The 15,429-nt window shown below is 38.6% G+C and overlaps 1 protein-coding gene across 1 annotated transcript in view; it reads left to right on the top strand.

Annotated features, from left to right (window-relative positions):
- Positions 1 to 1,272: 1,272 nt before the first annotated feature.
- The window catches only part of SDHAF3 (succinate dehydrogenase complex assembly factor 3), a gene marked incomplete at its 5' end in the record, with an annotated part of 28,505 nt that continues 14,348 nt past the window's right edge, over positions 1,273 to 15,429 (top strand). The window contains one exon of the mRNA XM_083855837.1: positions 1,273 to 1,434. Within this exon, the coding sequence (XP_083711963.1) occupies positions 1,273 to 1,434 (162 nt within the window). The remainder of the gene's footprint in view (positions 1,435 to 15,429) is intronic.

Below are 15,429 nucleotides of genomic sequence, written 5' to 3' on the forward strand. Positions count from 1 at the left end.
TAAATGAATGCACCCTGAGATGATTCAGAGGAATTGCATTACTGCAAATAAGTGATACAGCAAATCAGTTTTCTAACCTCAATCCTTTTAAACTGTGAACATATTGAAGGACATACAGTAGACAAAATGCATTAGGTCCAGAGATCCTCCCTCAAAGAAACGTCTTCAGAAAATAGTTTGAAAATATAGCAAGACCAGCCAATCTGAGGATCAGGCCACCTCTGCCAGGGCCTGACTGCCCACTCCGACACCACCACTGGCACGGAAAGGACAGGAGACTGTCGTTGAGAATAGTGAACCTATAAGCATTTGCTTTTATTTCAGTAACTTTGTGTTACTGGGAATTTCAGTTTTCCATCAATGAAGCGCTTAGGACAATAAATAAACATAAAGAAATAATAGTCAGTAAAATAGCCGGCATTTCGCTCTTTACTCTGTTGCTCTCATATAGTGACTTGGGCTTTCAGTGAGGCAGTACATTTTTATGGAATTTCCTAGTATCTTAGTAAAGCTTAACGCTCCCCGGCCCCATGGAAATGTTTCCTTTTTGTCTGGAATCATGAGTAATGTCACTGGCTGGAAGGAGTTCACACTCACCGGGCTGAGGCGGGACTCCTGCCCCTGCTGCCACTGCCTGACTCTGCTTTTTCCATAATATCCATCACTGTTGACATGCGAAGGTTTTTCCACATGGGCGAGTTGGATGTGATGTTAAGCAGCTGGAAAGGCTTTATGGAGAGCTCGGGAGTTGGGGTTTGAGCTGTGAGTGGGAAGTAGGAGAAGGCAGGAGCTCGGCAGGGACAAGGGGGTGCCCCAAGCCCCCAGAGCCCCACGCAGGCCGCCAAGTCTCCTGCTGTGACCACTCTCGTCTCATAGTGAAAACACAAGTAAATCAAATTTAAGCGTATGAAACTTGGGCTTAGTGGCCGAATTAATTTGTGCCACATTCTACTCTGGTATAAAGTGCACACTTCGTTCTTCTGGTGGTGAACCTGCAGCCAAAAATGAACTGTTCTATCTATCTATCTGTCTATCTGTCTATCTATCTATCTATCTATCTATCTATCTATCTATCTATCTATCTATCTATCTATCTATCTATCTATCTATCTATCTATCTATCTATCTAATCTATCGTGATCTCTGCCACCTGCACCCGTCTTTGTGAACCAACCCGTCCCATGCATGTTCACAAGCACTCCCGGAGCGCGGCCCGGCCCCGCGGGCTGGGAGCAGGCGCGGCCCGGCCCCTCGGGCCGCCCCAGGGCCGCCATGGCGGGCGGAGCGCGGCGCCTGTACCGCCGCCTCCTGCAGCTGCACCGCTCGCTGCCGCCCGCCCTGCGCGACCTGGGCGACCGCTACGTCAAGGAGGAGTTCCGGAGACACAAAGCGGCCGAGCCCGCCGAGGCCCAGCGCTTCCTGCGGGAATGGGAGGCAAGTGCCCGCCGCCTGGGGCAGGGAGGCGGCCGGGAGCGTCCCGCGAGGGGACAGGCCCCGCAAGGCCGGGGCTCCCGGGCCGCCGCAGCGCTTCGGAGGTCAAACTCGGTGATCTCAGAGGTGTTTTCCAGCCCAGCGGGTTCTCTCTGCTCGGGCGTGCTCCCGGGAAGGGCGAACTCCTTACAGAGCTGCGGAATGCATTGTAACTCTAGGCAGGTTATCCTTTATGGTTCTCATTGCCTGCCTCAAACGTGTGTGATCATGCTTGTGCACACACAGGTATATGTAACAGAGTGACATCAGTTATGTAATTAGCTATGGATAAACATGTGAATAAAAATTTACGCAGAATTATCTGTATGTTCTATAATAATGCATTGTATAAGTCTATATAAATATTTATAACTACATACATAACTAATTGTACAATTATAGTTAGCTAAGTACAGAGATGTAAATAGCTTCCCTATGAACTTGCATTTCATTTTTGAGTATGATTTTTTCCGTGACAAGTCTTATATGAACATTGCTTCTCTGTTTAACACCCCTTCCCCTGAACTTGGTGCCTGGTTTCACCAAGGAGAGAAAAGCAGATCCCTCCCAAGTGATGAGGTAACCAGTTCCACAAACAGCTGAGGGAGAGCCCTAAGGTGCTTTCTCCAGGCGCCTGGACCCCAGCAGGGGTATGGTATCAGCATATTAATAGGTCCTGCACATGGCAGGCAAATGTATAGACACTTCACAGAGGAGAAGCTTCAGTTAAAGCTGAACACAGCTGCGAGAGACAGATGTATAGACAAGCTTCCCACGAATTTTCATGCTCCTTGAGCTACTGGTTTGGTAGTACTTTTGAATCTCAAAACTGTTTCCTTTCTGTGGAAGGAAGTTCTGTTCTGCTTTGCGGTGGAAAGTGGTTAGCAAAGGTAGCACCCATTGCCTCCCAGTTTAGAGAGAGTAGTGGGGGAGAACTGCCCCATCCCTTCTGCCTACATAGCTGAAATCTTGTGGGTTAAAGTAACTTGGGCTGGGGCATCAGAAATAAGCAGGGAGAAGACTGCCTGGTATTCCCTACAGAGGAAAGGAATAAGTGTATTTTAATTGCCTCTTGCCAACTGATAGATCCTCAAATCAGAGAAATTTGTATCTACCTCTCAAATGCCTGATGCTATTGTAATTCTCAATTGCCATTTACTTGATACTGCTGAAATGTTTCCGCATCACTGATTTCAATTTTAACATGAGCTAAAGAGACAAGTTACAGGTTACTATTTTCAGTGCTAAAATCTTCCTTAAAATAGTTTTAGAAAAGGAAGGAAATATTTACATTGAAATGTTTACATTGAGATATCTTTAGCCATTTTTAAAGTGAAATAAACAAGTAGTGAAAATGTTTCTCAGTTTTGAAATGTTTTAAATGTAGATTATAGGGAAAATGGTGACAAAAATTAGACTACAAGTAACAGAAGTTGAATTTCGAAACCTGACATTTAGTGCTATTAGCTATGATATGTTCAAGGAAAGGAAACTAATTTAATAACTGTTTTGAGTGTGTGAGTATAAAGAACTTTGCAAATATGTCTGTCTTGTAACAAGATGCTGGGAGATATTAGCACGTAGTTAACTCTAAGTGTCTCTTCTCATCTTTAATTTTTATTTTGTTCTGGGGTCTTTTTCTCACCCAAATAATAATCCATTTCAAGTGTGGAATTTAAATCGGACTTTCACAGTTTTGGCCTGTGAGACTTGCTTTGCATCTTATGTTATGCTGTGGTTCCCAGCCCCATGAAGACTTGAGCTAGGTAATTGAGGAAAGTAGACTGTGGGCAAACTGGGATTAGGTAATTCTGGGCTCTAATTACATGCTAATTAATTCATGTTGGAGTCAGTCCTCTGTCCAGGCTTTGGCTAAGATAGAGTTAATTTTCTTTGTAGTAGCTTGTTCAGTGCTGTGTTTTGGATTTAGTATGAGAATAATGTTGGTAATGCACTGTTTTAGCTGTTCCTAAGTGTGCTTACTGTAAATCAGGTATTTTTGAGATGCCCATACTCTGCCAGTGAGGAGATGCACAAGAAGCTGGGAGGGAGAATGGCCAGGACAGCTGACCCAAACTGGCCCAGTGGATATTCCACACCATACAACCTGTAGTACATTCAGTATATAAACTGGGGGAAGTTGGCCATGAGGGGTTGATCACTGCTCAAGTGTGGGCAGCAGGTCAGTCAGCAGGTGGTGAGCAGTTGTATTGTGCACAGCTTGTTTCTCTTGTGTTTTATTCTTTGCACCCTTCCTGGGCAGCAGGACACTCTTTTGACCAGAAATAGGCTGGAAACTCCAGGACAGTTCTTGCAGGAAACCAGCATGGCTGTGAAGTGCCCAGTTCTTGCCTAAGAGTCACACAGTTAGCCATGAGTGAAGCTGAATAATGCTACTGCTTCATGTACATGAACCATAACTGTACTTCTTGCCTCTAATTTTATTAAACAAAACAAAAAAAAAAACCCCAATCAAACCAAACAAAACAATCCACCTAAAGATGTGACTACAACATTAGTACAAACCGGTCATTTAAATTTCCTGTTAAGTTTCTTTTTTTTTAGGAAAAACGTGTACTTACAGCTCTGATAACAGTATTTTGGCATGCTGCATTTCCAACATTTTTCTTCCCAATTTGCTTGTTTATTAGACTAAGCATATGCCTTGCTGTATGCACTTTGTGTTGTCAATATTCAGCTTCCATCTGGAAAGATTCTTTCCTCATGCCTTCTGTTGCATGCAGGGCAGGGCGTCTGGTACAGAGTGGCATGATGTCTCATGTTACAGAAAATTAGTATTCTTAATTTTATGTTAAAGTAATATATCTTGATGTATATTCATCAGAGGGTAAAGATTATGGATATGATGATTGCAGTGATGTTTCTTGACTTTGAATGAGGCTTTCAATATGAAGTGTAATCTTAATAAGTCATCTGAAATGCTTTTTGAATGAAAATTTCCAAGGATGTCTTATTTTAACATGAAACTACTTGACTGTAGCTAAAACTCTTCAGGCTCTCTTTGGGTAGTCAGACCTTCTGGGGGTACGTGAATGTTCTAGTTCATAGCCTGTGGTTTGCTTTCTTGTCCTCCAATTGGATTCATATTAGCTAAACGTTTAGAAAACAGGCCTGGCATTTCAATCACATTATGGTTGCCTCAAATGATGCCCCTGCCCCCCTTGCTATTTAAATTATGTTGATTCAAGAGACCTGGGTGTATTAATTCGAGGTTGTAGCCAGGTGGGTGTCGGCCTCTTGTCTCAGGGAGCTAGTGACAGAACATAGTCTCAGGTTGTACCGTGGGGAAGTTCAGGTTGGATATCAGAAGGAATTTCTTCACAGAAATGGTTGTTAAGAACACACTGCCCAGAGAGATGGTGGAGCCACTATCCCTGGAAGTGTTCAGGAGATGATTGGATGTGGCACTTAGTGCCGTGTTTTAGTTGACAAGCTGTGTTTGATCAAAGGTTGGACTCCATGACTTTAGAGGTCTTTTCCAGTCTGAATGATTCTGTGATTGTATCTCACAAATGGAACAAATTCCCTTTATTTCTTGTGAAACATGGTGGAAAACCTGTAGGGAGATTTCTAAGCTCAGCTTTAAAAATAAAGGGGGAAAAAAAAGAGGTATAAAGCTCTAAAATGATATTGCTGTAGGATGTGAGTGGTTCATGTTGTTTTCCTGTAAATGAGATGAGAGAGGATCTCATGTTTAGAATGGAATTGAGGGATTTAGTGTTAGAGTCAACCATATAGATGGCTAATGAAATTTTGTAGAAAACCTCACCTGATCTATTTGCATTTATAAAATAGGGAAACTATCCACTGAATATTCTTGGAAGAGTTTTTAAGTGGGTACAATCAATGGGTACAACTGCAAGTCCCTATGTTTATATAAAAGTAGAAGAATATAAATATTGTGGTTTTCCTATCATTGGTATTGGATTGCTAGTTTGTGTCTGGAAGCCTGCTGGAAAATATTAAAGGGAGATACAAAGAAAGTAAGCTTTGTTGTTCAGGAATTATACTTGTTCAGGCAGATTCAAATTAAGTATATAAATTATTAATATATGTTCCTATCTATTTTCTAAATATTTAATATTTTAATTAAAATAATTGGTACTCGTTTACAGGAGACTGCTGATATAATTAGATTGATACTGAATATTACCTTGGAATACTATTGAATTAATGTTGACAGGTATGATAAGTCAATTAGTTCAGCAGTCTTCTAAGTTGTGGTAGCTGATGAGAATACTTATATAAGATAGTATTGATTACTTCAATTCAGATTGCAATTGGTACAATATGCAGCTAAATAATTTCAGTAGCAATTTGTTTCACATTTAAGCATTAATTTTGAAAATGACCATTTTGTGTTTGGCTTTTTTAAAAAGCCTGACCTCGTAGATGAGAGGGCCTGGATTTTCTCTAAGACAAGCAGAATCATTCTGCAGAATTGCACAACATTTTCTCAATCTAATAGGTTGAATAAATTGCCTTTGAAATTCTTTGGCTACACTAGACCCTGAAACCCTTTTACAAGCTTTCAAATGAACTGTCATGTAGCCTCTCAGGAATGACTAAATTTTTGAATCGGTGTATTTGATGCAATGAAAGTAATTGTCATTCATCAAATTTATTTTCAGTTGCCTGCGTCACTTGCAGTATTTACCTTGCTGGGATGATTGTGGGATGCTGTCATATCTTAGAGAATAGAGTTGTTCTGATATGTCTTTTTCTGCTCACAAGTGGATACACTTACAGAAGTTTTTATTTCTAAATTTTCTGGGCGACTATGATCTTCCCTTTCCTTCTTGATTTATTTTTAAACTACTGGCTCTCAAAAATATGTTGAAATGTTGAATGGAGAATTTGAAGAGCAAATAGTCAAAGAGGGTGGAAGAGGAAATTGTGGCCAGTACTGGAGTCGGACTGAAATGGGAATGGGATGTGTGGGCTGCTCTTTGTGCTGTCTTTCAGCAAATAATGTAGGTAGAATAAGTATAAAACAGCTGCTGGCATTCTGAATTCTGCTCTCAGTTTCAGTGAAGTACATTATATAAGAGATGTTTTCTTTGCCTGATAAAGAAATTTTTTTTTAAAAGTAAAATATGTTTTTAGGATTTTTGCCATTTTATTACTTTTATTGAAGTTGTGAAATAGGATTTTAGAGTAGTATTTCATTTTAACATTACTGAATACATCAGAATTTGCTTTTAGTGACTTTTTTGGCTATCTGGATGAAAACATTATTAAGAGTAAATTACTACTGAGTCCCATGTTTTTATCCCCTACTTAGGGTGTTCACTAGTTATTAATTTGTCAGAAATTGGATTCAATTTCCTCTATTTTCTTCTATTTTTCTCAGAAGGTAGGAAGGAATTTTGCACTTTTCTGAGAGCCAGTGTGTTGTGGCCGATAAACTGAAGAGCATATGGGCTTTGGGCATGAGTGGCTGCAGGAAATCGGGCTGCTGCTCTGGCCTGGCGTTCCTGGTGGCCTGCTTGGTTGTAGGATTTGAAGTCTTACCTCTGATGAAGTTTTGCCTGGGTACACTCATGATTTGATGAGTGTCCTGAATTAGGTATTTATGTGCAATTGCAAAGGCTGACCTTTTGCTGTGAATACCTGTTGTGACGTTTCATGCAAATAACATCTTCTTCATATTATGCCATCACTTCCATCCTTCCAGTGCTCTTTCAGATTTGGGTTTAGAAGCAGGAGCTGGTGTCTGCTTCTCTTCCATAGAGAATCCAGGCAGTCTGGGAGCTTTCTGAAGTGGTGAGACTTGGGGTAGCCTGGTGGTTACCCACTGTCTTGTGCATGATGACACCTATTGCAGGAAGAGGAATTTGTTAGTTCTCATCTAGAAAGCAGCATCATTCTCTTTCAGGTTTGCCTGGCCACTGCTGAGGCCAGTGATTTCTTGCTGGTGGTGTTTGTTTTTTTGGTTTTTTTTTCCTGTATATCTACTGGTTTTAGACCTTTGCTGTATTTTCTAAATCAAAAATATAATAAATTGTGTCATTAGTATTCTCAATGCTTCTGTCATGTTACCATGCCAATTATCTGTATGCTATCATATCTATGATTGCATGTAGCTAGTCAGATGGCTGTTTTGGTAATTGCTTATCTGCTAGTTAAAGTTTTTATTTACAACTGTTTTGACACAGCAGGAAATCATACCCAAGTCATAGGGGTGACATCCAGCAGTAATGTCAGTCACTGACATGTGCCAGTCACCTCAGGTACATTGCAAGTATAAAATACATGATGTGAAAATAGGTTTATAAATTTCAGATGGTTTCGTAGCATGCCATGGATATTTAAAATGTGGCATGCATTGAATCCCTAAACTGACATTTCTCAGTAGAGTATAGCAATTTTATTAGTTGTAGCTTAGATTGGGAAGTTTAAATTGCTGTAGAAGTGGGATGCATCTCTAATGAGTGTTAACAGATTATTCCTTGCATTGACTAGCACTGGCAGGGTGTGTTTCTCAGGGTTAATACTCTCAGGGTTGAAGATACTGTAGAAGTTCTGTGAATGTCTGCTCCATGAGCAGGACCTGTACCTTCCTGATGAGTACAGGTTAGTGACAGCCAGCGTGAGAATAGATCTCTAAATAAGAAAACAGCCAGAAACAGAAGAAGCAGAACCAGTAATGAGCATTTACAGAATTGTCAGTTTAAAAGGTAATTCAGGTTTCCATCTAGTGGTGGCATAAAATTCTGTCCAAGCCATATGAGATAGCATATGCATAGCCATGTTCCTGACATAGCATTGTTCTTGTGTATGTGTGTGTAACTTAAGGAATTAAAAGCCTTTATTATGTATAAATTATATATGTATATAATATAAATAATAAAAATATATATAATATATTTATATAAAAATAATAATATATTTATAAAATAATATATTTATAATATAAATAAATATTATATAATATATATTTTTATATATATAAAATATATATGTAGATAGATTTTTTTGAGTTAGAGCTGCAATGACCAGCAGTCTGTTATTTTGTGCATTCATATATCCAAAGTCTTTTGCATTTAAGTTTATCTTATTTGCTTTGAATTAAGCTGATTCTTTTTCAGTATTCCTTGACAACCATTTCATTTCAGTTTGACACAGGTTACTGAACGCAAATGGATGTTTTAAAAGGATTTCTTCAAGTTGTATGTGTGCAAGTATGAGTGTTGCTAGATTTTTTTGCTTTCTCTTATATGTAAACGAAACAGAAAAAAAAAGGAAACAGCACAGATGGGTATTCTGGTTCTTTTGCCCCAGTGTTATAGCCCTGTTTTTAGTATTTAAAGTATTTTGCAGTAGAATTTAGAAAACCTTATCAGGTTAGGTTTTCAGATGAAGGTTAACAGCAACCGAAAGACACAAACCAAGCAGTGTGATGCTGCAAGGACATTTATTGCCAAAAGGCACAGATATTTATACTCTTTTAGCTTCTGCATAACCATTTCCAACTGTCCAGCCTATGTGCAATTTAGTGCATAGCAGGCCATAATATATATTTTTTTTGTTGTGCAATTACTTACCACAGCAGGCTGTTCTGTTCTTTGGGAGGGGGACACAGTTTCTGCAGTTGCCTCTTTATGTATCTTCCTCAGTTTCTGCAGTTCTTTCTCACAGCTTTTCCTCACAGCTCTCGCTGTACAATTCAAGCAAATTGTTCATGTCCTTTAACTCCTCCTGCTCTGCAGCACAAGGTATCCAGGTCCGAACTTTGTTGCATTTTAAGACAATGTAATGGGTCAAACAAACAAACAGAGTATGAATCGCAGTTACAAAGTTATAAGGATTTCTGCTTGTTTGTATTTTATTGACACCTTCCTTCTAGCATTTGTTTGGTACTTGTGTGAACATTGTCAGCGTGTAGTGTTTTGTAAGCATGGAAGGTTTTACGCCTTGTCAGTGCATTTCCACTATCAATGCTAAACACTGCCAACTTTCTACAAGTGCTGTCAAGTACCATATTTTGTAATTACTGCAATAATGAGTGCTGTAATTGCATGTACTGTATAGATGTGCCTTTCTGTCCTGTGTCGACAGAAAACTAGTATTTTCTGCAAGTTAAAATGGGATCTGGAGCACAGCAGACTAATTGTTTATAAACCCTTTTGTGGTGGTTTTTTTTTTTTTTTTTTTTTTTTTGTTTTTTTTTTTTGTTTTTGTTTTTTTTTGTTTTTGTTTTTTTTTTTTTTTGGGTTTTTTTTTTTCTTCCAGTGTAATATGAAGGTTGCACTAATAGAGTTATGCATATTGGAGGATTTTAAAGCCCCAGATTTTTTATATATAGAGCTATACTTAGGATGTACTGACATTTACATTTTTCATTGAAAAACGAAAGGGATTTTTTTACACAGTTGACTGATATTAAAGTAATTTAATTGAATATTGTTTTTTGCAGGAAGCTGAAGCTCAGATTTTGACCTCATAACCTTGTATTTAGTGGCATCTTTATTACCATTCATGTTGCTTTAGCTGTGTTTTGTAATGCTGAGAGCTTTGGCTATTTTGAGGCTGAAGCTGACTGTACTTACGACTATACGTCTTCTTAGTGATAACCTGCTTTTTGTGTAGCTCACTTCTGGGAATCCATGGACAGAGAATTTCTGCTGAAATATATTTTCTTTCTGTGTCTGAAAGCTGCTGATTTCAAACTGTATTTTTGAAGAATATAATTTAGATAACATATTTAATCATAGTATCTGATAAAATGTTGGAACTTCTAGCTTTTAAAGGTCATTTCCAGAAGCGATGTATAGTAATGAGGGATTTCTAATGAAAAAGTTAGAAGTCCTACTAGATGCAGAGTTACTGACTGTTGGATTTTAGGCCTATTGACACGTGGGGGACTTGAGTCCTGTTATTGTGCTGGTTTTTTTATTCTTTCAGGGATATTAGTAAGAGACAGAGCGGTCTAGGATGAAAGAGAGCATGATGCACTTTTTTCCTCACTGCAGTAACTAGGTAAATCTGTAAAATACCTTCTAAATTGACCTTGCACCCATATTTCAAGACTGGCTAACAACAGGCACAATGTAGATGCATCTTCCCTTTCTCTGTGGGAATTACTGAATGGTGTAAACTTGATAAACTAGTTTTATGCAGCCTTATAGTATTTTTTTTTCCTTCTTGCTGAACTATTCTATTCTGTAATTTAGAGGAAATGCACATTAGGTCACTGCAACATTCTTTTTTTCTTTTATTTTCTTTTTTTTTCTTTTTGTTCCTGAACCAGAAGAAATGTTTCATGCATGAAATAAGCCAGAGCAACTGGTTTATTTTTTTGTGGGCTATCAAATACTATTTACTTATAATCAGTTTCTTGCTTCTTATGATTGTAAAGTGAAAGCAGGTGGTCTTTATAGCAGAATTTGGATTATAATAGGCAGTCTGTTTTGAGGTGAGAATTCATATTACATCAGCAATCCTTGTAACTCATCACCTGACTGAAGTCTGTAATGTCCTTATGTGTACTTTCCTGGCTGATTTTTGACCTGATGAAGGAAAAGTATTGTTTATAAGTTTGCAGTTTCTAAAGTGTACACATGATGGCAGCAAATACTTAGAGAAGCCTTGTTTCTATGCTAGAAAAAAGAGGCTGCTGAATTTTCTAATACAAACTAGAATTCCTACAGATTCAATTATTGTTAAATTATTTATTGAAATATATATTGAGAATTGTTAACTTACTGATGCAGATTTTGAGAAGGCTTTGCAATTAGAAAACACTACTGAGGTTTCCACGTGGTTTAGTCATAATATTGTCATAATGTGCTTTCTGGTTTGGATTTGCATTGGTAAACAATACTCTTGGGCCCAGGGTGTGACTCTTGCGGATGGCGTTGGGCGAGGCCAGGAGTTGGACTGATCCTTGTGAGTCCTTTCCAACTTGGCATATTCTCTGATTATAAAATTCAGATCAGCCATGGAAGTGCCCAGGAGAGTATGCTCAGAGCAGATGGAGCCTCAGTATGTAGATACAAAACTCTTAAAAAGTTCTATTTATTTTATTTTTTTCGTAGTGGATCTGTTGAGTTTTAAAGCAATTGTACTTTTGGAAGTTTATAGTAATAGCGCAAATGCAAATTTTTTTTCACCAAATGAAAAGCTTTATTGTTAGAAATGTCACATTTTAGATGCTATGGCAAAATATGTTGGTATTGCATAGTACTGTCTAGAGTATAAAGTTTTCTTAAAAAATTAAAATATAGTATAAAAATATTATTTATTCCTGCTTTTTTTCCTGGATACCAGTGAAACATTTAAACTGGGTCTCTTTCCCTTTTTTCCCCTTTCAAAATGAATATGACATGTGTCAGTTTTCCACCATGATATTTTAAGCCAAAAAAGTTACAGTTTGTCACAGTTCCAATAATAAAACCTTGTGGAAGGTGTAGATCAGCTTTTGGCTGTGGTACAAGCAGGCTGCTCTAAAATTAGGGGTATTTTGCTTCATGTTCAATTCCTGATTCTGTCTATATACTTTATTTGCAGTAGTTTAAACTTGATTTTATGCTTAGAATTAATTTTAAGGTGTTCAGCAAATCATGATATTGAGTTGTTTTTTGGGCCTTTTAAATTCAGTTTATTGTTCACAGTGAAGTACCCTGGTGAGCTATTTGACATCCACTATGGTGACTCATTTTAAGAATTTATTTAAGAGATCCATGATGTGAAGGGTTTTAATTAAATGGCAAACATGCCTTTTGTTCTTCAGTTCTGCTGCTGATGGAGGAGTGAAAAGAAATCTCACTGGTAGCACTTGCAATGTTGTTCTGGTTCATGGGCAATTCAGTACCATCAGGGTAACTGAAAGGAGTTGCACTGTGTAGAAAAACATCATCCTATCAATCCAGAAGGAAGTGAGGATTGTTTGTGAATAATGTGAAATCTGATTTGTCTTGTAAAAAAAATTATTATTTGTTTTACTAGTGAATCTGATTTTTGTGGAGTGCTTGTCTGCCAGCAGATGCCACTCCTCAGCAGCAGATTAGTTTCCCAGACTTAACCAAATAGAAGAAAATAGTTGTGGTAGACCCTTGTTTTTGAAAACACTGGCAGTTTGCCTAGGATTGTCTTTGTTTTCCTCAATAAGAACAACCTATGCTATAAACAATTAAATATTTATATTTTACAATGGAGCTGTTTAAAGGTTTGTTTTCTGCTGATGCATTAAACCCCAGGGCTGCAAAAATGGTAGGTAGTATGTGGGGTAAGATGCCTTTGTTCTACAAAGTATTTTAATTGAATAGAGGATGACCCAGAAATCCTTCAGGACTCAGGGAGCTTTATTACGGAAGGTGTAAAGGTGTCTGTGTTGGAATTGCTGAAAAGATGTCGTGAGAAAGACTTGGAAGCTGAAGTCTCAATGGCTTGCAATAGGCCAAGTCCTTGTAAAACTTTTAAGCATGTGGAAAAACAGATGGCCCAGTTTTAAGTGTAAGAAGGAACTAAGAAGCTGTGCAGTGAAAATAGACAAGGAAATCCTGGTAAGAATATTCTGTTTGTCATTTCTAAATTGTGTATAGTAGTATGTCATTATTCATGTCCCATGACATACAATTCTGTGATTGTATGTCGTGGGACATGAATAATGACATACTTCTATGTCTAAACTTCAACAGCCATCTTTTTAGAAGCTGGTGTTTTGGATATGGGCAGGGCTGTCTTGGCCTCTGTAGACATTTGCAAAAGACTATTTTGATAATAGATTATAGAATAGAGTTTTGATAATTGGTAAATATGGTTGGACCAGCAGACCCTGGATTGAGATGGTGGATGTCACCTTTCCAGCCTTGACCTCTTCCATCTGTCTGCCAGTAATGGAAATACTCCTGATATAGCTAATGAGTTTTTGATTTTTCATACAGAACCACCTATTTAGTTTATATTCCTGGTGCGAGAAGATCTGTTATTTATACATATATATATACACACACATATTATGCCTCCTCAGCTTTAAAAATAATACAGACTACTTTCTTGTGGCTGGTGGGAAACCTGTGAAGATCTGGGGATGCCTGGAGAATTAACTGTGAAAAAAGCTGTCAGTTCCAGTTTTATTACATTCCTGTGTGTTTCCTAGGAAAGCTCCCCTTTAACTTCTAGTTTGTGTTCTATAGTTTGGGTTTCATCAGCTCTCCCTTGGAAATGGTATATTCTGCATTTTATTTCCATCACTTTCAGGAAAAAGTGTTTCTGACTTCATCTGACATTACAACAAACCTGCTTCTCCTAAGGATGTTTTCTGGAGCATTGATTAGTATCAGTTATCTAGTGTCAACAAACTTAAGTGTTTCACAAACTTAATTTTCTAGATGTTAACTATTTCCAACATTTTGGGATTGTTGTTTTTTTTTTTCATATTCACATATCCATAGCTGTGCAGTATACATGCATGGTGTATTTCAGGGGTTTGGCACCATCTACTTCATTGAGTGTTTAATGGCTTTGACTTGAAGCAAAGCATATTGAAATCACAGGGTGATTTCAGTGGGTTCTTCTGAAACTGCAAGTGTGCTGTCCAGTCTCTTCAGTGGACAGTAACTGTGAGTGAAGTTCCTTTCAGGTCTTTTACTGAAGTGTGAAGGTAAAGCCATTCATGTATGTAAGTGTTTGGGTCAGAGAAAAGAGTTGGAATTTTGCAGTTGGAGAACTTAAACATTTCCTGTTTGCATGCAAGCAAACCTTTGTATTAATTCTGCTTGACAACATTCCAAATACTCTGCCATGCAGAGCCTTCAGAGCCTTCACAGTGATGGGGTTTTGGAAAAAGTTATCCTAATACAAAAACTACACACCACAGAGGAGATACTAAGACAAAAGCAAGCAGTGTATGAAATAAGCTTTTCGCTTGGGAACAGGAATACACACGCCTTTTGCAGAGTGTGCTGGGGACTGTTTGGCCACAGCATTGCTGAGCTAAAGGTGGGTCTGTACTGCTGAACTAATGTACTTGGGCTGCTTTGCAGCTGGCAGTGGAACACCCATTTCATTGCTGTTAAACTCTTATGCTCCAAAGCAGGGTGGCCACATCCAAACTGCCTGCTGGGAGCAGTTGCTGGTCTGTGCCAGCTCACTGGCTGAACCTGGAAGTTGTTTCACATAAAGATGGTTATCTTTGATCAAAACCTGTGCCAGGGACTGTGGCGCCAAGCTCCCACGGTGGGCGGTTGAGTTTCTGGTATCTTCTCAAAGCAGAGAAGTTAGTACAGACAGAGCTCTGACTCCTCTGCTGTCAAGTGCAAGTGCTGCTTTTGTTATGAATTCTGTCTGTCACACATTAGCAGATTCTCAACAACTGTTGGATTTATCTGCCTTTCTCCAAATAAAGAGTTGTCATATCTGGAATCCATGTGGAGATTGAGCTGTCTAAGAAACAAGCTCTGAGCTCTCTAGTGCTGCTCTGCTGCTGGTCTGGTGAAACAAGAGGAGACTGTCTAGGCCAAAATGAAATTGCATGTCAAAGCTGGGCACTGTATCTGCACAGTAGCATTTATGCATGTTCAGCTCTGGGCAGGTGGAAAGTATATTCCTGGAAGGAAATGAAAGTGAAAAAACCCACCTTTGCTGTCTTTCTAACCAGAAGGGATTGCCAGACAGGTCTCATTATTCTGCATCCTAGATCTGTAAAATGTTATTTCAGTACTAACAAAAAAAAAAAAAAAAAAAAAAAAAAAAAAAAAATTTCTGATTCAATTTTAAGAGTGCATTCACTGCAATTTCAGAGGCCTCTGGAGAACAGAGTCCAGCTGCTGTTCATAGTTGTGCTTTATGTTGATAAGACAAGCACACATTTTTCATTATTCTCTTTTACTGACTTGCTTCTGAAATGTCATGGGCCAGGTTTACACTCTCATGGGCCACAGAGATGAGAATGAGTTTGGGAAGATTGTTTAGAGTGGTGCTTCTGAGAGGGTG

The sequence above is a fragment of the Zosterops lateralis genome, assembly GCF_965231275.1.
Source record: "Zosterops lateralis genome assembly, chromosome: 1".
Taxonomy (NCBI): Eukaryota; Metazoa; Chordata; class Aves; order Passeriformes; family Zosteropidae; genus Zosterops; species Zosterops lateralis.